Source organism: Hyaena hyaena, unplaced genomic scaffold (genome assembly GCF_003009895.1).
Source record: "Hyaena hyaena isolate Hyena2069 unplaced genomic scaffold, ASM300989v1 scaffold_614, whole genome shotgun sequence".
NCBI lineage: Eukaryota > Metazoa > Chordata > Mammalia > Carnivora > Hyaenidae > Hyaena > Hyaena hyaena.
The window spans coordinates 133,679-156,303 of NW_024081244.1; the positions used below are offsets into that span (position 1 = coordinate 133,679).

The 22,625-nt window shown below is 48.8% G+C and overlaps 1 protein-coding gene and 1 long non-coding RNA gene across 5 annotated transcripts in view; one reads left to right on the forward strand and one right to left on the reverse strand.

Moving 5' to 3' along the window:
* Window positions 1-12,770: 12,770 nt before the first annotated feature.
* Window positions 12,771-14,667, reverse strand: LOC120248822. The gene is made up of 2 exons (XR_005532687.1): window positions 14,404-14,667; window positions 12,771-13,746 (listed from the first exon to the last, which is right to left on the reverse strand). It is a non-coding gene; the product is annotated as an uncharacterized LOC120248822 (long non-coding RNA).
* Window positions 14,668-14,973: 306 nt separating this feature from the next.
* CARMIL1 (capping protein regulator and myosin 1 linker 1) overlaps window positions 14,974-22,625 on the forward strand; it is a 300,801-nt gene continuing 293,149 nt past the window's right edge. For all 4 annotated transcript variants that reach the window (XM_039257306.1, XM_039257307.1, XM_039257309.1 and 1 more), the window contains exons 1-2: window positions 14,974-15,413; window positions 20,113-20,210. In XM_039257306.1, the coding sequence (XP_039113237.1) occupies window positions 15,374-15,413; window positions 20,113-20,210 (138 nt within the window). In that variant the 5' untranslated portion in view covers window positions 14,974-15,373. The remainder of the gene's footprint in view (window positions 15,414-20,112; window positions 20,211-22,625) is intronic.

Here is a 22,625-nt window from a genome sequence, read left to right on the forward strand (position 1 = left end):
GGGCTGAGTGATGCTTAATTTTTGACCAAGCGGAACAGAAAGATCTTGTGGAAGCATGAGGGGCACTAAGTGAGTTAAGTGTCCGACTTCGGCTCAGGTCATGAACTCGCCGTTTGTGAATCTGAGCCCTGCATTGGACTCTGTGCTGACAGCTCAGAGCCTGGAACCTGCTTCAGATCCAGTGTCTCCCTCTTACACTGCCCCTCCCCCACTCACACTCTCTCTCCCTCTCAAAAATAAGTAACCATTAAAAAAAATAAACATAAATCAAAAAAGAAAGAGCTGGCTGAACATGCCAGGCATTCAGTAGAGATTCATGAAGACCCCCGGATGAGGAGCCAGGCAAAAGCAACCTAAAGGAGAGACTACTTTGGAGTAGTGAGCCCACCAGAGACAAAAAAAAGTTTGAAAGTTGATCAATGAGTCTGCTAGAACAGAACTCAAAAATACTGTTATCTTTAAAAGAAAACAACAAAATCCAGACACTGAATAATAAAATCTTCACAGTGTTGGGGCACTTGGGTGGCTTAGTTGGTTAAGCGTCCGACTTTCTCTTAGGTCATGATCTCGCGGTTCGTGGGTTCGAGCCCTGCGTCAGGTGCTGTGCTGACTGACAGCTCAGAGCCTGGAGCCTATTTCAGAGTCTGTATCTCCCTCTCTCTCTGACCCTCCCCTGCTCACACTGTCTCTCTCTCTCCCCTAGAAATAAATAAAAATATTTAAAAAAAATGAAATCTTCACAGTCTCTATCTAGCATCTAATCAAAGATTCCAAGGCAAAGAAAATGTAACCCCAAAACAAAACCAGAAAAGCAAGTAATCGAAGGAAATGTGTGTGTGTGTGTGTGTGTGTGTGTGTGTGTGTGTGTTTAGGCAAACAAACAAAATAAAAAGCAGGCAAATGATAAATCTGCTATTTAGGACCAAGATATCCTTTGAGGGAGCTATAACACGATGGGATAAGGAAGGAGCAGATAGGTAAATATAAGTTACTGGTCACATTCTTGCCCTTGGATTGGATGATGTTCGTTGTATTATTAAAATAAGTAAATGAGAGGCACCTTGGTGGCTCAGTCGGTTAAGTGTCTGACTTCGACTCAGGTCATGATCTCAGGACTTGTGGGTTTAAGCCCTGTGTCGGGTACTGTGCTGGCAGCTCAGGGCCTGGAGCCTGAGATTCTGTGTCTCCATCTCTCTCTGGCCCTCCCCCACTCATGCTCTCTCTGTCTCTCTCTCAAAAATAAACATTGTAAAAAATTTTTAAAAAGGGGTAAAGGATGCTGTGAATGGGTCAATGATGATGACATGTCACCAGCCAAAGGTTATCATTAACCTAATTCTATGCACCTGAAGTCAGGGCAGGGGAGTATAGGGGAGGAGTTGAAAAGAATACAGCATGTATGAAGAGTGTGGCACGGGAAACGACGTAACTTTCTAGAAAATGAAAAAAGGCCATTGTGGCTGACACATAGAAAGTCAGCAAGATGTTGGGGCTCCTGACTGGTCAGTCAGTAGAGCACATGACCCTTAATCTCACGGTGGTTGTGAATTCAAGCCCCACATTGGGTGTGGAGTCTAAAAAAAAAAAAGAAGAAGAAAGAAAAGAAAATCAGCAAGATGTGACTCTCAGGGCAGACTCTCACCGGCCAATCCAACGGAGGCAGTTGTTTAAACAAGAATGCTCATTTATTAAATCATGCTGTGAAATACAACAGTCATCTGCTTCGCCCATTCACAGCAGGGATGGGGCGGGGAGAGCACAGAGGAGCCCTCATTCAATGTTGGCTCGCGGCCCTTTTATAACCGAAAGGTTCTGCACACGGCAGGATGAGTGTTTGTTTTTCATATGGAGAAATTAAATAGAACAAGCATGATATTGTGAAAGGGACACTGGGAAGGAGAATTCCAGCTCTGCCAATAGCCAGCTGAATGATGACGGGCGCACTATGCTCTGCTGTGGCTGAGCTTCCTGGAGCTTCCCAACCTGAAGGGGCTCGCTGGAAAGGAATTGTGGAGTCAGAGATCTTTGGGAAGTGCCGCATCCTCTAAAAGCCCCGTCAGAGGGTCCTAATGTACAGCAGCATGCTCAATGCTCTGAGGAGCTCTGCCGTGAAGAAAGCAGTGGAACTTTATTGCATTGTTTCTGAAAATTATTTGTCCACAAAACACTGTTTTATCACCGTCTTTTGAAATAGGACTTGAGAACCACTAGCCAGGATTTCTCAGGACCTTTTGACTTCTAAAACTGAGATTCTTTTTTTTAAACATTTATTTATTTTGGGGGCGCCTGGGTGGCTCGGTTAGTTAAGCGTCCGACTGTGGCTCAGGTCATGATCTCGTGGCTTGTGAGTTAGAGCCCCACGTTGGGCTCTGTGCTGACAGCTCGGAGCCTGGAGGCTGCTTCGGATTCCGTGTCTCCCTCTCTCTGTCCCTCCCCTGCTTGTGCTTTCTCTCTCTCTCTCTCTCAAAAATAAACATTAAAACAAATTTAAAGTTTATTTATTTTGAGGAGGTGGGGAAAGCACAGTGGAGGAGAGAGAGAATCCCAAGCAGGATTCACGCTGTCAGCACAGAGCCTGATGTGGGGCTCGATCCCACAAACCATGATATCATGACCTGAGCCAAAATCCCAAGTCACTTAACCGACAGAGCCGCCCAGTCACCTCTAAACCTAACATTCTTTCTGAAACCTATACAGTTCAAATGATAGATGCAGATGTCAACACAAGTGTGAGTGTCGGCTTTTAAGCTGGGTGAAAGTAATGAAATGTGAAGTATATGCCAGAAACAGTATGGCCTTGGTGTGGAGGTATCCTCCATGCTATTTCCGGCTTTGGTTCTTTGTGAGAGTTAACAAAGAACTTGTACCCACAAAAATTCCTCCGGGATCTTCCATTCACTCATTCCACGACTTCTGAGCGGTTACTACGTGTCAGGCACTGTTCTAGACACTAGCTTGACACAAGGCCCTAAAATCGCTCCAAACCTTGGTGTAACCAGAGCAAGAGCCCGTTGTCTCTGCTTTCCACCAGCAGGTGGCAGTAGTAACCATTTCCTAAGCAGCATAATGGATTCAGGAATAAATCCAAGGGCAGCCTCTTTAACTCAATCTACAGTCAGAACTACCCTGGAGGGTATGATGCTGAGTGAAATAAGTCAGTCAGAGAAAGACAAACATCATATTTTCACTCCTATGTGAATTCTGAGAAACTTAACCGAAGATCATGGGGGGAAGAGAAGGGAAAAAATAGTTTCAAACAGAGGGAGGCAAACCATAAGAGACTCTTAAATACAGAGAACAAAGTGAGGGTTGATGGGCGGGTCGAAGGAGGGGGTAAATGGGGGATGGGCACGGAGGAGGGCACTTATTGGGATGAGCACCGGGTGTTGCATGTAAGCGATAAATCATGGGAATCTCCTCCCAAACCCAAGAACACACTGTATGTGCTCTATGTTAACTAACTTGATGATAAATTATATTAAAAAAAAAAAAAAAGAACCACTCTGGTGTTCATGTGTGACCTTGGGGCAGCTATTTCATCCCTCTGGAGCAAAGACCCCTGTATGAATAGTGCAGATAATAAAAAGCACCTGCTTCTTAAGTTGTCTGGATCAGATGAGAAAAGGTACTTCCATTGCTCAACATCAAGGAAGATCTTGCGAACGCGGGCATCGGTGTGGCTGATACTGTTCTCATGGTGTCTGACGCATGTCACCTGGACAAAGTAGGGATAAAATCAGGTGGCTAAAAGTAGTATTTCTTCACCGAAAATGACAACATCGAAAGAGAAGGAGGAGGTGTACATAAGGAAAATGTAACAAAGGATGCAGTACAGGCCTACGGTAATCATTGGAAAGAGAGCAGGAAATCAGGCAGAGATTTTAATTACTGGTTTTCCCATCGTGAGACTATGTTGGTTGTCTGGTGACTTGCTAGTTGGACCGGCTCAAAGTCAGGGTGAATTATCTGTGGATTTCCTGCCCAGCCGAGGACCCGCCGGCTTGCCGACAGAGTTCCTGAGTGGGTGGTGAGGGAAGCCGGCTAATGGATGGGCCTGGTCTTGTAAGCTTATTGTCTCCTGCACAAAGCAGACCCGAACGAGGCCTCCGGGACAATGAGCCAGAATTCAGATTCAGAAGCATCAGCGTCAGCTCACCTTGCTTCTAGAAAAGATATGGAGGGGCAAACCTAGGGGACAGAGGCGGGTTGAGGGGTGAGTCCGGGGACGAGGACCCTTGTGTAGGCCTTCCGGAATGGCCCAAACAACCCAGCTTCCCAGAAGCAGCTATTTCTTTCTTTTTTTTTAAATATTTTATTTATTTCTAGGAGAGAGAGAGAGAGACAGCATGAGCAGGGGAGGGTCAGAGAGAGAGGGAGTGACAGACTCCGAAACAGGCTCCAGGCTCTGAGCTGGCAGTCAGCACAGAGCCCGATGCGGGGCTCAAACCCACGAACCGCGAGGTCAAGACCTGAGCGAAAGTCGGACGCTTAACCAACTAAGCCACCCAGGTGCCCCAGAAGCAGCTATTTCTAAAGATAATGTAGATGGTCCTCCCCTGTTTGGCCAGCAGCTGACGCGGACAGCCGGCCGCGGGGGGGCCCTGCCCCTGGGGAGATGCTGCTGCGCCTGCCGCACCCAGCCTCCTGCGCGGGCTTGGGCCTGTAGTGTGCGCCCACTGGCACATGCCTCTGTGGGGTTATTCACCTCAAGGAGCGTGTCACTGCAGAAGCACAGGGGCCTGATGGAAAGCAGGGACGCCTGGACGTTATTTACCTTGGCTGAGGCCCAGAGCTGGCAGCCTCTGAGCCACCCTCTCCCCTGGGGAGGCCGGGGAGACACTGACCGCCCAAGGAGACCATGTTGGGGGACTGCTGCCTCTGCGGCCTGTGGCTGCAGCCAGGCATTGCCGGGCGTTCTCCCCAAGATTTCTTGCCCCTGGTGGGAGGGGCGCCTGGTCTTCGCTCAGCACAGGCAGAACTGCCCCCTCCAGGCCACTTTGCAGACCCAGCTGAAGGGACCTTCTAACTGGCTCTGAGCCTCCTACCCATCATGAGTATTAAAGTTGGTTTAGCAAGGCAATATATATATATATATATATATATGCCCAAATACGGGTATTAATTGGATAAATGCATCCATTTGGGGATGATTAAGGTGCTTCCGGGCAGAGATGATTTCAGAACAATCTCTAGAGTTGAGTGAAAGAGGCCAACTGTCTTTCTATTTGCAGTCCGGACCCTCTACCCTTTCCTCTGGTGACCACAGGGGGTCTCACAAGGAGCCCTGCCCCCCAGGGAGAGCCCCACGGCCTAACGAGGCGCCCTGTTCCCCTTCTTCCAAGTTCACGTGAGGAGATTGGAGGGGGGAGGACTGGAAGAGTGGAGCCGCAGCTGACGTGGGTCACGGGCTCGGCGGCATCAGGCGGCAGCTGTTGCTGCTGTGATTACTGCTCAGATGACTGGATGGTTTTGAGGCAGACTTTAGTTTTTACAGGAGTTTTTGGTTCACAGCAAACTCGAGCAGGAGGCAGAGAGGGCCCCATACACTCCCTGCCCTCACACCGCACAACCTCCCCGCTATGGGCGTCCTGCGCCAGGGCGGGTGGGACCTTGGTCACATTTGATGAAGCCCCGCGGACACCTCCCTGTCACTCAGAGTCCATAGGGTCCCTCTGGGGTCATGCTTGGTGCTGCACCTTCTACGTGTTTTCACAAATGTACAATGATATGTGTCTGCCATGCTTCTACCCCAGAGTCGTTTTATTTGCCTCAAAATCCTCTGGGCTCTACCTGGTCACTCCCCTCCCTGCTCAGGTCCCTGCAAACCACTGACCCGTTAGCGTCTTCATAGTTTTGCCTTTTCCAGAATGTGACAGAATTGAAATCGTGCAGTATTTCGCCTTTTCAAATAGTCTTTTTCACTTAGTAATATGCGCTTAAGGTCCCTCCATGTCTTTCCATGGGTTGATAGCTCATTTCTCTTCAGCGCTGAATAATATTCCGTTGGTGGACAGATCTGTTCACGAACCCAAGGACATCTTTGTCGGTAGATTTTTAAATTAGAGAATTTGAAAAAATTTCATGAACTGCTATCCTCTCTTTTAACGTGGCTCATTCCTAACTCCCATGTCAAAGGCCCCTCTCGAAATGGTTTCCAGTATCAGGTTCCAGAAGTGATAACTAAAATAAAGGCTAATCCTGAGTGCATAGATATTAATCAAAAAGGAAAAGAGCATAAAAAATACTTACATCCACCAATAAAAAGTTTGGTATCCTTACTTGATTTCGTGATATGTCGTGGTGCTAAACACACACACACACACACACACACACACACACACACACACACACACCCTGAAGTTCAGTAAAGCAAACCAAAGCAAAACAAAATAAAACAAAAATGAGTGTAATGCATCTGTCAGCAACCACAACACAATAATTTGCTAAAATTTCTTCTTAATTATTTTTCTGTAAGTTTTATGGCGACTTTATGACGGTAGCAGAATTCTAACATCAGCCTCAACGACCCCTGCCTTGTCTACTCATTCCTGTGGTGTGTGATATGACCCCTAAATCAGATGGGACATCTCTACCATGATTGGGTTATATTACACAGCATAGTTAACTTGAAGAAAAGGAGACAACACTTGGTGGGCCTGACCTAATTGGGTGAACCCTTACAGGCGAAGGGGACTTGAAATATGAAAGGGATTTGATGCAAGAGATGCTTTTGTTGGCCCTGAAATGGAGGGGTGGCACATGCTAAGAAATGAGAACAGCCTCTAAGAGCTGAGAATGGGCCTGGCTGAGAGCTATTTTTCCAGAAATGGACACCCTGGCCCTATAAAGAATTAAATTCTGTCAACAACCTGAGTGTTCATGGAATCAGATCCTTCTCAAGAGCCTCTAGAAATGAAAATTCCTAGTAATATATTTTAAAACTCTGAGAGCTCTTCTATTTTCTCTGATTTCTAAAAGAGAACCTCCAGGGATTCTTTCATTTTCTTGGATGAAATGATTTTTTTTTTTATGTCTGATGATTCAATTATAGATTTTAAAAATCAACCTTATTGTGCTATAAACTCCCCACAGTAATGTGCATCCGATTTAGGCATGCGGTTCAATGAAGCTTGACAAGTACATGTACTCTGTTCCTTCAGCCACGGTCAAGGTATTGAACACTTTGATCAGTACAAATTGTTCTCTGTGGCTCTTCCTGAAACACCTGCCGGCCCCAGGTCCCAGGTAACAACCGATCTGCTTTCTGTCGCTGTCAGACAGTTTTGCCTTTCCTAGAGATTTACATAAATGCTCTCGGTCCATCTCTACTCTTGTGTGTTCGTGTTGTAATTATGCTGCTCAGCCTAACGTTTTTGAGATCCGTCCTTCCATTTCTGCACGTAACATGAGCTCACTGCTTCGTGTCGCTGGTACATAGTCCGCTGTGTGAATATGCTACATTCGTCTATGCTACTGTACACCTTTTGTCTTATTTCAATTTTGGGCTATTGTGAATAAAACTGCTATAAAAAGCTTTCCTTCTTTCTTTTTTTTTAAGACAGTCTTTTTTGTTAAAGTAGGCTTCACGCCCAGTGCAGAGCCCAGCGGGGGTTTGAATTCATGACTCTGAGGTCAACACCTGAGCTGAGCTCGAGTCAGACGCTTAACTGACTGAGACACCCAGGCGCCCCTGCTATAAACGTTCTCATGTAAGCCTTTGGGTGAACATATATTTTTATTTCCCTTGGGTAAATGTATAGGAATTGCAAGGTTATATATCCAGCATAAGGTTAGCTTTGTAAGAAATGGCCTAAGTATTTTCCAAAGTAATTGCATACTTTTACATTCCTTCCTACAATGTATGAGCATTTAGTTACTTTGTATCTTCACTAACACTTAGTATTGTCAACCTTTTTTATTTTAGCCTTTCTTGCGGATGTGGTGATATCTCAATATGGTTTTAACCACCATATCTATGGGGACCAGATTTTATCGACTTTTAAAAATCATTTGTCCATTTTCAATTTCATTGATTTCTGCTCCAGTCTGTATGATTTTCTCCCTTCTACTTACTTTGGACTTTCTGTTTTGTTTTTTGTTTTGATAGCTTCTTAACGTCTCCACTGAATGTCTGGGATGGGAACCCTCAGCTCCCCACGTTAGCTGGTCTGAGAGCTCAAATGCCGCTTTGCATTGTGCGAGGTCTAGGCGTAGCTGGGATTGCAGTACCCCTATTGCTGATCACTTGGCCTCGCAGAGTTTCACTGGATGTGAGTTGACCTAGGGCTCAGCCAAGACTTGAGGGACCCCCTCTGCTGACTTCTAGAGTCTTCTTCAACCAGCTCCCTCCTCCTTAGACTTCTACCTTGCAATATCCGGCTGCCTTTGCCTCCCTAAACTTCATCTTTGCCAGGCTCTGCCCAGGACCCCCTCTTTGCACCTGCCATCCGGTTAGTCCCAGGCAGATAGCGGGCAATCACAGCAGTCTCTTTATTTCCTTTCTTTCCAGGATTTCACACCTCTCCTATCTGATGTCTGATATCTGAAAAATAGTAGTTTCTTTTTTTTTTAATATTTTTATTTATTTCTAGGAGAGAGAGAGAGACAGCATGAGCAGGGGAGGGTCAGAGAGAGAGGGAGTCACAGACTGAAACAGGCTCCAGGCTCTGAGCTGGCAGTCAGCACAGAGCCCGACGTGGGGCTCAAACCCACGAACCGCAAGATCATGACCTAAGCGAAAGTCGGACGCTTAACCAACTAAGCCACCCAGGCGCCCTGAAAAATAGTAGTTTCTTATATTTTGCACAATTTTCTAGTTTTTGGTGAGAAGAAATGACCAATCCTTGTTTTTCCATGCTGACCAGATGCAAAACTTCCTTCACTATAGATCCTCAGGTTTTCTCCTGTCCACCTGCTTTTCCGCATCCTTGTTAGGGCTCATTTATTGGTGTCTCTTGCCTTTATGGTAGAGGCTTTCCCCAAATACCAGTGTTCCTTGGGTGTCCATAGTTAACAATGAGGCATGGCAAAGCTGATCTGAAGCTTTACGTGAGTGGGGAGGGCTGATGGGGCTCAATTTAGGGTGATAGATGGGGAGCTGACTTTTTCATTGGTAAATCCTCGTGTATCAGTAATGCATGGGGTTTTCTTTTAAAGATAGTCAGTCAATAACCTAGGAGACAAATTCTCTAATCTTCTGTCTGAAATTATAAGCCTTGCTGCTAGACTCAGGAAGCAGATTTTCTCTAAATTTCCCTCTCCTTGGTATAGTATGACTTCTCACTTTTACCCTCCACTGTCCTAAGACTCAGTCCTTTTTTTTTTTTTTTTAAGTTTATTTATTTTGAGAGGCAGAAACAGGGAGGGAATCCCAAGCAGGCTCTACCCTATCAGTGCGAAGCCTGACATGGGGCTTGAACCCACCAACCATGAGATTATGACCTGAGCCGAAACCAAGAGTTGGTCACTCAACCCAGACACTCCAAGGCTCAGTCGTTTTGATTCACTGTCCAAAGAGTAAACCTCCAGTCTTAGGCGGCAGAGGGGCTGGTGGTGGTGGTAGTTGACCTGCTGTGTGAGGTTGGAAGAGGGAATCTGAGTGTTGAATATCAACCTTCCCGGCTTTTCTTCTCTCTCTGCAGTTTCTGCCTGCACGGATAATTTGCTTCTGGTTCCTGAGATTTTTCTTGGGGTCTGCTATAGAAATTAGCTTGCTTTGTATTTGCTTTCTCTCTACGGTTTAGAATTTATCTTTCTTTGGTCTGTTAAGTCAGTTACCAGTCTCCCATTGGCTCCCTCACTTTGCAAAATGTTGAATGCTCTTATTTGCTACACACTCTTATTTTTTTTTTTTTTGTCCTTGTGGTTGTATGCATTTTTACATACGTTCAGAGACTATTTTTTAAGAGCAGCTTTAGATTTGCAGAAAAGCTGAACAGAAAGTACAGAGTTCCCATACACCCCCTGTGAAGGAAAAAAATGGCTTTCCTCTTTTTGAACGAGGGAAAGCCCCAGTTCTTCTCCACTGTTACCTCGCTTTTACAGGGAACATGTCACTTCTGACACCGCCGGTCACCGAATGCACGGAGGATTTCCCCACAACAAGTAGTTCCTGGGTGTCCTACAATGTAATTCAGTTCTGACCTATCTACCTGGAGGTCGTTTGGACCTCACAGGTTAAGAGCTCAGTCCCCTAAGATGGTTCCCATCCCACTTCAGGTGCCCATCACCAGTAGGTCCCCAGGTTACCTACAACTGCCGTCTGATTTGGCTACAGATCAGAGGTTCCCATGATCCCCTTCGCAAGTCTGATTAATTTGCAAGAGCATCACACAGAATCTCACGGAAACACTTACATTCACTAGTTTATTAAAGGGGGTGATAAAGGATGCAGACGCCATACAGGTGAAGAGATACACGGGGCGGTGGCTCCAGGCAACAGGCCCTCGTGCTGTATGGGCAGGCGTCACCCTCCTGGGGTGGAGATGTTCCAAACTCCATACTACGGGGGTTTTATGGAGGCTTCCTCACATAAGCACGATCAATGATTAACTGTTTCCAGCCCCTCTTCCCTCTCTGCAGGATGGGGTTGGGGGAGGGGCTGGGAAGTCCAGGCTTCTAGCTTCTAGGCACAGCTAGTCATTCAGGTGACCGGCCCCATCCGGAACCAGGAACCTGCCCAGCGTCGCCGCCTCGTTAGAACAAAAGGGGCTCCTGGTGTTCTTATCACTTAGGAATTTATAAGGGTTTTAGGAGCTCCGCTTGAGGGACAGGGTCAAAGACCAAATAGGAGAACCATAGATGCTCCTGGGTTTCTTATCACTTATCGCTCTAGGAAATCACTGGCCTTTTAGGAGCTCAGGGCCAGGAACCGGGGGGAGGGGGGGAGAGAGGCCAATTTACATGTTTTCTGTTATCTCCACCCTCTCATTCTCCACCCACAATTTCACCTATTGTTAACATCTCACGTTAGTTTGGTACATTTGATGAGCCGATCCTGATAGAACATGATTAATAAAGTCCACAGTTTACATGAGGGACTCCATGCTTGTTTTCTGGCCTGTACACATTTTCACTCCTACCTCCTATTCTCCATTCCCCTTCGCCATTCCCCTCCCCCCCACCCCCCCAGACTGCTTCATGAGCATTCCACGAAGCATCCACATAATTCACCATTATATCCTCTGGCAAATAGTAAGGGATCAACTCACATTTGTTGAGTGAATTTATAAAGGCTCCTCTGCTCCCTGGAGGGCCCCTCCCCTCCACCTCTTCGAATTTCTATAGCGCTTATGGGACTCATCATTTGGCACTTAACACATTTTGTTTATTTTTAGTCTTTTCTAAAGTTGTTCAATTCCGTTAGAGTCAATGAATTCATACGTGCTATGTGGCTGGCACTGGACTGCTTGCAGGGCAATCAAAGTTCACCGTAATCTTCTTCCTGGAGAGGGGGGCACCTTGTGAGCTGGGGAGCCAGGGAGCAAGCCCTGAATATCTGTGAACTGCCAATGGCACACAGACTCAGAGCCCGGTCAAGTGGCGGAGGGACACCAATCTTGGCTTGCAAATCTCAAATTCTAGGCTCTACCTTTGACTCTTCTGAGCCCTGTGACTTTGAGCAAGTCACTGCGCTCATCTGAACTTATCTCCTCATTATGATAAAGATACAGTCATTTCAGTTTCTAACCTGTCAGAGGTCATCAGCCGTCAGATGCACCACTGGTTTCTGAGCAGACTTTGGGCTTGTGTTGGGTGGGGGGTGTGAAAAGCATGATGTTAACTGTCTACACCGTTATAAAATGCATTCTGATGTCATGAACATTAAAATGAGCAAAAGCACTTCTTTGAATCAAGGCGATATGAGGTCTATGGAAAGGGATCAGCTGTTCTGAGTGCAGGGAACCATTGTGTACCTGTTAGTTCTGAGTAGAGCACGCTAAAGATGTATTTTCTGAATTAATGGGTGAGTTGACTTTTTCCTTTGTGCTTGCTCAGTCTTATTTGTGAAGGATTTTCTGGGATTATGATTGAAAATTTGAAACATACATAAAAGTGAGAGCAATGAGCTCCCATGTACCCATTACCCAGATGCAACAAAAATCAGTACAAGAGCACCATTTCATCTCTATCCCTACTCAGTTCTCCACCCCGCCCTGCCAACACACCACATGGATGATTTTTTTCAAGCATATCTCAGATAATATCATTTGCAAATACTTTTTTAAAAGTTTATTTATTTTGAGAGAGAGAGAGAGAGAGCGAGCGAGCATGGGCAGGGAAGGGTCAGTGAGAGGGAGAGAGAGAATCCCAAGCAGGCTCTGTGCTGAAGTACAGAGCCCCGACTTGGGGCTCGATCTCATGAACCCAGAGATCATGACCTTGGCCCAAACCAAGTGGCAGATGCTCAACCGAGTCACCCAGGTGCCTCCCAACAAGCGCCCTCCTTAATGCTCATCACCCATTGAGCCCCCTCCCCATCACCCCTCCAGCAACCCTCTCTGAATCAAGACTGTATAGGCAGGGATGAACTTAGAATAACAGAAGTCAAAGGGCAGTTTCGCTGAGTTTGCGGCCCCAGCGGGGTGGGTAGATTTCTGTCAAGCACGCACTCCAGAATTGGACATGCATTCTCTAAGCTGGCGGCGGACATTTGCTGCTTATACAGCGTTATCAACCACGCTCCTTGGAGTTCTTTGCTTGCTATTCCGAAACAGATGTGAGTTTTACACCCAAGCAGTAAATGATCCCCCAAATCAGCCAGTCACTTCTGAGTATTGAGATAACAGATTTATTTGAATCCATGCCTTCAAAGATGTGGGAGCCAATCATAACCCTTCTGCAGTGAAAAAAAAAAACTTGATTCTTTTCTTGAAATTCCAGCTTCCTTTACAAGATTTTGAGGAGCTCTGAATTACAGGACCGCCATGCAGCCTTTCTTTGATTCCTTCTACCACTCCGGGACAAGGGGAGGGGAGTTGTTTGTCCTTATTTTCACAAGTTAGCACATGGTTTGGAACCTTCAGGGCTTTTTCTGAAACTCCATTGGTGTGTGCCTGAAAAACCCTTTGGAGCATGCACGGTTGAATGGGAGATAGTTTTGAGATGTCAATTTCCATTTATTACATAAAAAAGATATTTGCTGCATAAAGGCATTGTCTAAATTAAAGCAAGTTCCAACTTTGGAGACAAACATCGAGGCGCCTGAGGCCACAAGCTTTAAAACGAATTGGCTGACAGATGCTTACTGAACTCCTATTGGCACAAGTGTGTTAAGGAGGTTTAAACGTCGGAGATGAAGTCCTGCCCTCAAACTGCCCACAGTCTAGTTGGGCAGACAAACCGAATTTCAGGGAACAATCCAAGAGTGAAAGGGCGAAACTGGACAGATACACAAGCCACGAACGCAGGCACTGTATGGCCGGGCTTGGGTTTCAGGCAGTATGTTCTAGTGGTTTTGAAAAGAGGGATCACAGAGCTCTGAAAAACCCTTCACAAAGAAGGTGCACATTGGGCTGGAACCGAAAACAGAGGTACAGATCACATAACGTTAAGGGAAAGGGAAGCAGATGGTCTCGGAGAGCGTCGGCTTGTGGGGCGTAGAGGTTAGAAGGGTGGCGAGGCCCGTACGGGGACACGCCAAGGTCAACGGCAGGCTTTACAGGGGATTCCCTTTCCTCTCCTCCCTCCCCTCTTCCTGTCCTTTAAAAACAGCGCCTGATTCCACAGAGGCATTCCCAAGGTGCCCTGAAAGAAAGCACAACGGAGGGGATCAAGAACATTCCGGGCCCCGAAGTGATCTCTCGAGGGGTGGGGCCCCGAGGGGTCGGAGGGGTCAGGGAGGGTCGGACCTATGAGCAGCCTCACTCCGAGTCCGCCGGGGGTGGAAGGAGGTTCCGCAGCAGGTGAAAGGCTTTTCCCAAAGCGCCCCCTGGAAGCCGGGGTGCTGAGATTGCCGACGGCGGGGCGCGCGCGCTCGCTCACACACACACACACACACACAGCCGGGGTGCTGAGATTGCCGACGGCGGGGCACACACACACACACACACACACACACACAGCCGGGGTGCTGAGATTGCCGACGGCGGGGCGCGCGCGCTCGCTCACACACACACACACACACACACACACACACACCCGGGGTTTGCCGACGGCGGGGCGCGCGCGCACACACACACACACAGCCGGGGTGCTGAGATTGCCGACAGCGGGGCGCGCGCGCTCGCTCACACACACACTCACACACACACACACACACACACACAGCCGGGGTGCTGAGATTGCCGACGGCGGGGCGCGCGCGCGCGCGCACACACACACACACACACACACACACGCGCGCGCGCGCGCGTCTTCTCCCATACGGTTAGCGCTTCCAGGTTTCGTGCAGCTCCTGCTCACCAGAAACAGAAAACGAATCACGCCGAAGAACTGGCTGGGCAGGGGGAGCGCGGACAGGGGGCCCAGGGCGCACGGCCGTCGGCGCAGACGGCTCCGCGGCGTCCGCAGCCCCGCGTTCCCCCGAGCCCGCCGGGAGCCGGGCGCCGCGGCCTGGGGGCCGGGGGCCGCGCGGCCGGCAGACGGCTCTCCAGACGCAGGGCCGGGGCGGTGCGGGAGGAAGGGGCGCCCGCAGCCCCGCAGCCCTGCGCGGCGGCCTCTCCCCCGGAGCGCCCCGCGCGGGAGGGGGGGTGGCGCGGGGTGAGGCGCAGGAGGAGGAGGGGGAGGAGCTGAGGGGGAGGAGCCGGGAGAGGCGCAGGAGGAGGAGGGGGAGGAGCTGAGGGGGAGGAGCCGGGAGAGGCGCAGGAGGAGGGGGAGGAGCTGAGGAGGAGGGGGTGGGGCCGGGCGAGGCGCAGGAGGAGGAGGGGGCGGGGCCGCGGGAGGAGGGGGCGGAGCCGCGGGAGGAGGAGGGGCGGGGCCGCGGGAGGAGCGGAGCGGGCAGGGCCGGAGCCGCCCCCGCCCAGCCCGGCGGGAGCCGAGGAAGCCCCGGCCCCGCCACCGCGCCGCCGCGCCCGCCCTGCGCACGCCTTCCGCCTGCACCTAGGGCCGTAGGTGCGGCGCGGGGCCGGGGAGCGGGCCGAGGCCGGAGCCGCCGCCGCCGCCGCCGCCGCGCCGAGCCCCGCGGGTCTGCGTTCCGCCGCCCGCCGCCGCGGGGGGCGTCATGTAGCGGCGTGGACCCCCCTCGGATTTGCAACTCCCTCTTTTCGGAGGGGCGGGGGGCGCGGCAAAGCCGTCTCTCCGCCCTCGCTTTCTCGCCTCCCCCCCAGCCCCCGGCGCAGGCTGCGTCCGCCTCTAAAATTTGCGGGGTTCGGGGAGGGCGGGGGGCGGCGGATCGGCGTGGGGCCAGCACTGCCCCCGCGCGCGGACGGCCACCATGACCGACGAGAGCGCCGAGGTGCCCCGGGAGCTGACAGGTACGAGGCCGCCCGCCTCGGCGCGCCCCACCTCCGCCTCCGCGCCCTCCGCCGCCCGCGCGCCCGCGGGTCCCGCGAAGTCGCAGCGACCCTCAGGTCGCCGCCGTGCTGGGCGGGGCGCCGGCAACTTTGCTCGCGTCTGGCCGCCCGGGGAGCCGGGTCCGGGGAGCGCGGCCGTGGGAGCGGGGCGGGCGGCCGGGGCCCGGGGCGCGTGCCCAGCCGCGGCCGGCGGGGGCGGGGGGCGGCCTGCCTGGACTGGGGAGTTCTGCGAGCGGGGAGCGCCCCCGACGGCGACCAGCCCGCTGCCCCAAACTCAGGAAAGTCCGGGAAAGGCCGGCAAGGGTGCGGCGGGCGAGCGCCCAGTGGGTCGCCTCGGGCACCTGCCAGGCCCCTCCCACGCCGCGCGGAGCCCTCCCGCCACCCCCCCCCCCCGCACGCGCACACCCGGGCAGGGGGCGCAGGTCTGGGGTGCTCGCGGAGCCCGGCGAGGCGTGGCTTCGCCCAGCCCAGCGGCAGCGAAGGGGTTACAGGACTGACGCAAACTCGGGCCGGGAAACTGGGGGTTAATGATTTCAGCTTATTTTAATAATAGTTAACCTACCGAGTCTCCCCATCCCGGGTACCTGCGGACCTGAGTGTAGTACCCTGTGCAAGGTGACGCATTGTTTGAGGCCCTTGAGGGGTTGTTTTTGTTTTTTTTTTTTGGTTGCGGGGGGGGGGCGGGGGCGTTGGGCTGGGTTCTGCCTCTTGGGGTTTGACTTAATTATGTGGGGGGCTAAAATGGCAGAGCTAAAATGAGGTGGGACAGAGTGTTTTTGAAAGCCCAGCGTTTAAGCGTGTGTGTGTGTGTGTGTGTGCGTGCGTGCGTGTAGCATGTTGTATATTAACCAGGTATATATATGTGTGCGCGCGTGTTTTGAGCCCCCTGACCTGTACTCTTTACTGAACCATCCTTGGCGCACTGCAGGGAAGGATGCTGGTTAATGGGTGCTGACCGCAGGAGGAAGTGGTGCCTGCCTGTTCTGCATTCGAGAAATTCGCCCCTCTGTGTGTCCGTGCAGCCGTAATACTTTGGAGGAGTTTGTGTGTGCTTTTCCATTAGTGACTTAACTCAGCAGGTGAAACTTGATGTGAAGAAGCTGTTACTAGGTTTGTGTGGAAGCTTCTGCTTTTGTTGAATTAGGGGGAAAAAACCCCAAACCCCAAACCCAATTTTTTTACCCCAAATTAGGACCTGAAGTTACCGTCCCCTTCCCCCACTCGGCCTCTCCTCTGTCCCCAGCCTTGTGGAGTCAGCTCCTGAGATAAAACATCAGCTGCCTTCGCTGGAGTGAGTGGCCCATCCGGTTCTGGGAGGCGGAGATCTTCCCAGCACCCCTCCCGGAAGGGGAAACCTATGCCCACAGTCTCTCAAGAGGCCTCCAGAGGTGCTGAGAAAGTTTAGGGTAGCCGAAGAGGTTGGGGATTTGTAAGTTAGCTGTCCTTGAGCCTGGTAATGAAAAGGTTACATAGTTGCTTAGATGAGAGACAAAGAGAAGAGAGAGGGGGGCGAGGGAAGGGATCGAAATACGATAACCTGGTTTATGTTGATATTCTCAAAATAAATCCTTTGGTATGTTTTAAAGTTGATTTAATCCTTATCTAGAAATGGAATGTGTGTGTATTGAGTCTTGCCCAGATCACATGTCTTTCAACCAAGTGACACATACTTTTGTGACATGCCCCGTATGATTTTTCTGGGCCTTTATATGGTCTAATTAGTCTGGGATGGGGGGAAATTTCCTCCAGAAAAGCACCTGCTTTCCTCATTTCAAGTGCTCAGAGTTCCATTCCGATCGATTCAAAATGGCAACCGTGTGAAAACCTCAGTTTATTTCCTTACGATAATCCCCGAAGGTGTTTAGAAAATGGGTTGTGTATCTCTCTGGTTATGAAGGAAATACAGGCTCTTTATAAAAATATTTAAATGCTGATGAGGACGAGAAGACTGAAGTCCATTTCTGCCGCTCCTTTCCCGCAGGCCTCTTTTAGGGGAGGGAGGAGGAGTCTGATCAGAGGAGAGCTGGCTAGAGAACTCCTAGGGAGTGAGGGCCCCCACATGTCCCCTTTTGTCCCCAAAGTCCCAGCTCCTCCTCATCAGCCCCTGACCAATCTGTGCTTCCTCTTCTTTCCTGCCCTTCTCCTTGTGGCAAAGCTCCTCTCTCCCCTCTTTTGCTCTTTTTTTTTTTTTTTTTTAGTAATTAGAAAAAGTTTGCAAGTGGGGGAGGGGCAGAGACAGGGGGACAGAGGACCTGAAGCTGACAGCACAGAGCCCGGTGTGGGGCTTGAACCCATGAACCTCAAGCATGACCTGAGCCAAAGTCAGATGCTCAACTGACTGAGCCACCCAGGCACCTGGTCCCCTTCTTCGCTTTTATCTAACTTGGCGGCTCGAAACTTTTGTGCTGGGTTTCCAGTAAGAATATTTGATTACCTCTTAATAAGCGTTTATTTATTAAACTGCATACATCATTTATCATGTATAATTTAAAGTTTATGTATTTTGAAAGAGACAGAGGCAGTGTGAGTGGGGGAGGAGCAGCGAGGAAAGGAGAGAGAATCCCAAGCAGGTCCATGCTGCCAGCACAGAGCCCGACTCGGGGCTTGAACTCATGAAATTGCAAGATCATGACCTGAGTCAAAACCAAGCGTTGGATGGACGCTTAACGAAGTGAGCCATCCAGGCATCCCTAGCATGTATAAATTAAAACATAAACTGAAACATTGTAAATATGAATAAAACTTCTGTTTTCTTCCTGCACTTCAGTGACTTATATTATTCACTGTGCTTTGTTTTTTTGTAATTTTTTTTTAATGGTATTATTCATTTTTCGAGAGAGAGCCAGAGAGGGAGCATGAGAGGGGGAGGGGCACAGAGAGAGGGAGACACGGAATCCTGAAGCAGGCTCGGGGCTCTGAACTGTCAGCACAGAGCCCGATGTGGGACTTAAACTCATGGACTGTGAGATTAGGACCTGAGCTGAAGTTGAATACCCAACCAACTGAACCATCCAGATGCCCATGTTTTTTATTTATTTAAGTTTATTTGTTTGTTTTGAGAGAGAGAGAGCACAAGCAGCAGAGGGACAGAGAGGAGAGACAGAATCCCAAGGGGGCTCTGCACCATCATCACAGAGCCTGATACGGGCCATGAGATTCTGACCTGAGCTGAGATCGAGAGTCAGACACTTAACCGACTGTGCGACCCAGGCGCCCTGTACACCCTGCTTTGGGCCAGTGGTCTGTTTCCTATTCTTTCAAGATTCGGCGCAGGAGTGCTCTCCTCCCTGAAACCTTCATGAATTTCCTTGTCTGTGATCTCATGGTAGTGAGTGCAGGTTTTTCTAGAGGCATCTGTCTGTGGCCTGTAGACTGTAAGCACCTGTGAAAGGCAGGGCCATCTCTCCCCCTGTATCCACAGAACATTTGGGCCGCGGGAGCTATTCCTGTGGATGTATATTTTGGATTGAATATATGAATAAACCAAAGTGATTATCATTTAGAATACAGAGCTCTGGGAGTATAGAGGAGGTTACTATATTTTGAGGTAGAATGTAACCAAGAGAGTAGGGAGAGGGCAACCCGGGAAGGGGAAGAATACCTACAAAACCCTGCGGGTGTACAAGATGGAGCTGATAGGGATGGATGATTGGATTGCGAAGAGTGTGTGCTTTGAAGGAAGTTGAAAAACTGTGAAGGACCTTGAGTGGCATGCTGCAGGGTTTGGGTTTATCCAGGAATGACAGCAACTCAGAGCAAGAGTGATGTGCTCAGCCCTGTGGTTTTGGAAGGGTCCCTTTGGTTAGGGAGGGGACCAGAGAGCTGATAGGTCAGACATCACGGACTTGTCTTGGGGAGGGATTCGAGTCCTTGAGTGCCGGGTCAAGCGCGGGGATCGGGAGCTCTTTAGGGAGTAGGAAGGTGGGTGACTGGCTTCCTCTCTGAGAGCAACAAGATTTCTAGCTTCGTTAGTGACCAGAGGAGGGGTGGGGGAAGAGAATGAGTTTGATTTGGGACCTGTTGCATTTGGAGTGCTCACTCCAGGAAGACCTTCCTGCCACCATCCACATTTTGAAGTCTCCCCTTCTCTCTTGATTCCTCTTTTCTGATGGTCTTTGGCCTCTCTTTGGGGTGTTGTGCTGATGTGGCTGCAGAAGGACAGATGGCCATACTCACGAGTTCCGCTTCTTTGCCATTTTCCCAACTGTCCTGTCACGGCACTCCTAAAACATGGTAGTGTTTCTACACCACTGTGATCAGCACAGAGGCTGCTGGGGGCCAGCGGTAAGCAGCAGGGGAGTTTGTGAGTTCCTGTTGTGCTGATGGTGTGCGTGCAACACAGCACCCCATGATTCCACCCGACGGTGCTCAGGGTTTTAAGCATATGCATCCCATTTGCCCAGCGAGGTTACGCTTGCATGAACTGGTATTGTCACATGCTTTCGTATTGGCCTCAGCATCTGAGCACCCAGTATGAGGCACGTAGTAGGTGTTCGTTAAATATGTGGTAACTGATAACTACCAGGCTTGTTAAAGTAAGCTAAATTAAAAAAAAAAGACGACAATAATAACAAAAATATTCCTTCAAATGCTCTCTCTTCCCCAATGCTTTTTTTCCTTATCAATAAAAGAATATCCTGAAACTATTTTCTTCTTTCAGAAAGCATAAAGGATGTTCTTGGCCGAAAGATAAAAATTGCAGTGAAGAAGAAAGTAAAGCTGGAAGTTAAGGGCGACAAAGTTGAAAACAAAGTGCTGGTAAGCATTCTCGTTTCTTAAAATGTTTGGAAGTGAAAGTGTTTTTCGTCTTCATTGTTTTGATTGCTTAATTTCCAGGCAACCCAAGTGCTGTGATTCACATTTTGTTCGAAAGTTCTGATGACCATTTTGTTTTGGGTTAATTGGAATATCTGACCATTGAAAGTTAACAGTGGAGTTTAGAATTTCGAGGTTGAAGTGTTAAAAATTGTACTTCTTAAAAGTATCACAGTCACCCACAACAAGGTCATCTCCTACAGCCTGTTTTCAAATTATTCAGTTTGATGGGAAATGAAGCTCATTTAAAGTTATCTTTGCTGTGGTGGATTGTATGATTTTATTTGTAAGGACTTAGGGAAGAGTTTAAAAAGGTCATCTCATGGTAGTTTAACTATGTAACTAAATGTTCTCAGATGTTAGGTCTGAGTCCATCTTACTGGAAAGAAAACACCTGTCATTTCACATGGCTGTTTGGCATTTCCAAGGGAACTGCCTATTGGAGGCAGTATCTGCTAGTGCTGAGATTGAACTTGGGGTCCCCCCAGCGTGTGGAGTTGCTGCTGGGGGCCCAGGGATTGGGCCGTGCTGGTCACAGAGTGGGGAGGTCATTGTTAGTGACTGGGCTGTACCTTTAGAGAAGCGGAGAACCCTTTGTGGTATTTTAGCGGCGTCTAGGTTGACAATGTTGGCGAACCTTGATGTATAGCCTTGGGGAGAATACGTGTTGTTTGTGCCTTTGTTGGAGACAATATTCTGTTTTTCTTGTAGGAAATTCTCAAATATGCGCAGAAGTGGAGATGAGTATATTGACCCCTGTGAATGTTCATCCAGCCTCAGTAATGGTTTTGGGCTTCACCCATCTCTACCCCTCCATGGTTCCCCCCACCCACACACCTCCTGGAGTATTTTAAAACCAATCCCAACCCTGTGTCGTTGTTAAGAGAATACTTTTAATATTCTGTTTCTTTAGTTCAGGTTGCCACAACGTGAAGTGTCTTCCTGATAACATCTGTCTTGAGAATCTTTCAGAATATCTAACTGCCTTCCCTGTAGATGGAAGGATTATACTCTTGATGGACGACTTCTCTTTCTCTGTGGTCTGTGTGTAAGAGTCGGGATGGCAGAGAAATTGAAGTGGGAAAACTTGATTGAGTGACTTTGGCCTTGGAACCCAGTGTGTTCATGCAGCCTGCATGGTTGGAGTTATCGATAGCAGGAATGATCGGGACCATTATTCTGACTTATTTTGCTTTAATAAAGGGTAAATTTTCAGGGCGCCTGGCTGGCTCAGGGCATGAGGCTCTTGATCTTGATCTTAGTGTCATGAGTTCAAGCCCCACATTGGGTATAGAGATTGCTTATGTAAAGAAACTTTAAAAAAAATCTATAAAGACAAAAAAGTAAGTTGCCTTAGAGTGTGTTTTACTTAATGCTGTAGGAGAGTGGTGCTTTGGGGAGCTGGTAGTGTGGAGAGGAGAAATTTTGTTTCTGCGCCTTATTGTTTCATACATTGAAAGTAAATCTTTACAAGAAGGGTCCCCCTTTGTAGAACTTGAGTGGTGGTAGTCACGTGGTCTTTGCTACAAAGGCCTGACGTGGCTCGTGGTATTATTTGGTGTGGACACTGTTTATCATACTGAGAATGAGCCCGTTCCATGAGTGAAGTTTACAAAGTGAAAATTTCAAAGACCAATTTAAGTGTCCAGTCTGACAAAATTAGTGCCTTTTACAAATGGTTATGATTACGTACGTGATGTGAAGACCCCTCCCCCACTTCCCCACACTCCTCTTAACGTAAGCTGGTTAAGATTCTAACCAAATTACACAGCTTTGTAAGCATTTATCTCCCCCAATCAGGAACTTCAGTAGTTTCTTATCTCCCTCAATCAGGAACTTAAATAGTTTCTCATAGCTTGGTATAAACTTGTTTTAGCTTTTCCTTACATGCATGGGCAGGGATTATTAATAGAAATAGTCAGAGGCTGACAATCTTAACAAACAGACATATTCAAGTTTGAGCAAGATGGTCAGTGACAAACCTTCACGTTGTTGATTTTGGAGCGTCTGAAATTAGAGAAATTCACTTACTTTCATGAAATCATTTGGGGAATCTCTGTATAATTTTCATTTCTGACTTTTGCTGGACTGTCAGTCCGCAAACACTGGTGATAAATGAGTTGGGTTAATACCTTCAATATGTCTTGTTTTATTTCTTTTCCCTCAGTGCTTGCTCTTACTGTCCTTCCTTATAAGGCTGGGAGTGTGTTATATGTCACTTAGTTCCCTCTTTTTACAGTTGGAGACTTTATACTATTTGTAGCTTATCTTCTGTAGAAGGTTTGTCTTCATCTTCCTTCTTCTCATGGTCATGATAGTTAATATTCATTGAACATTGACCAAGTGCTGGGTTCCCTG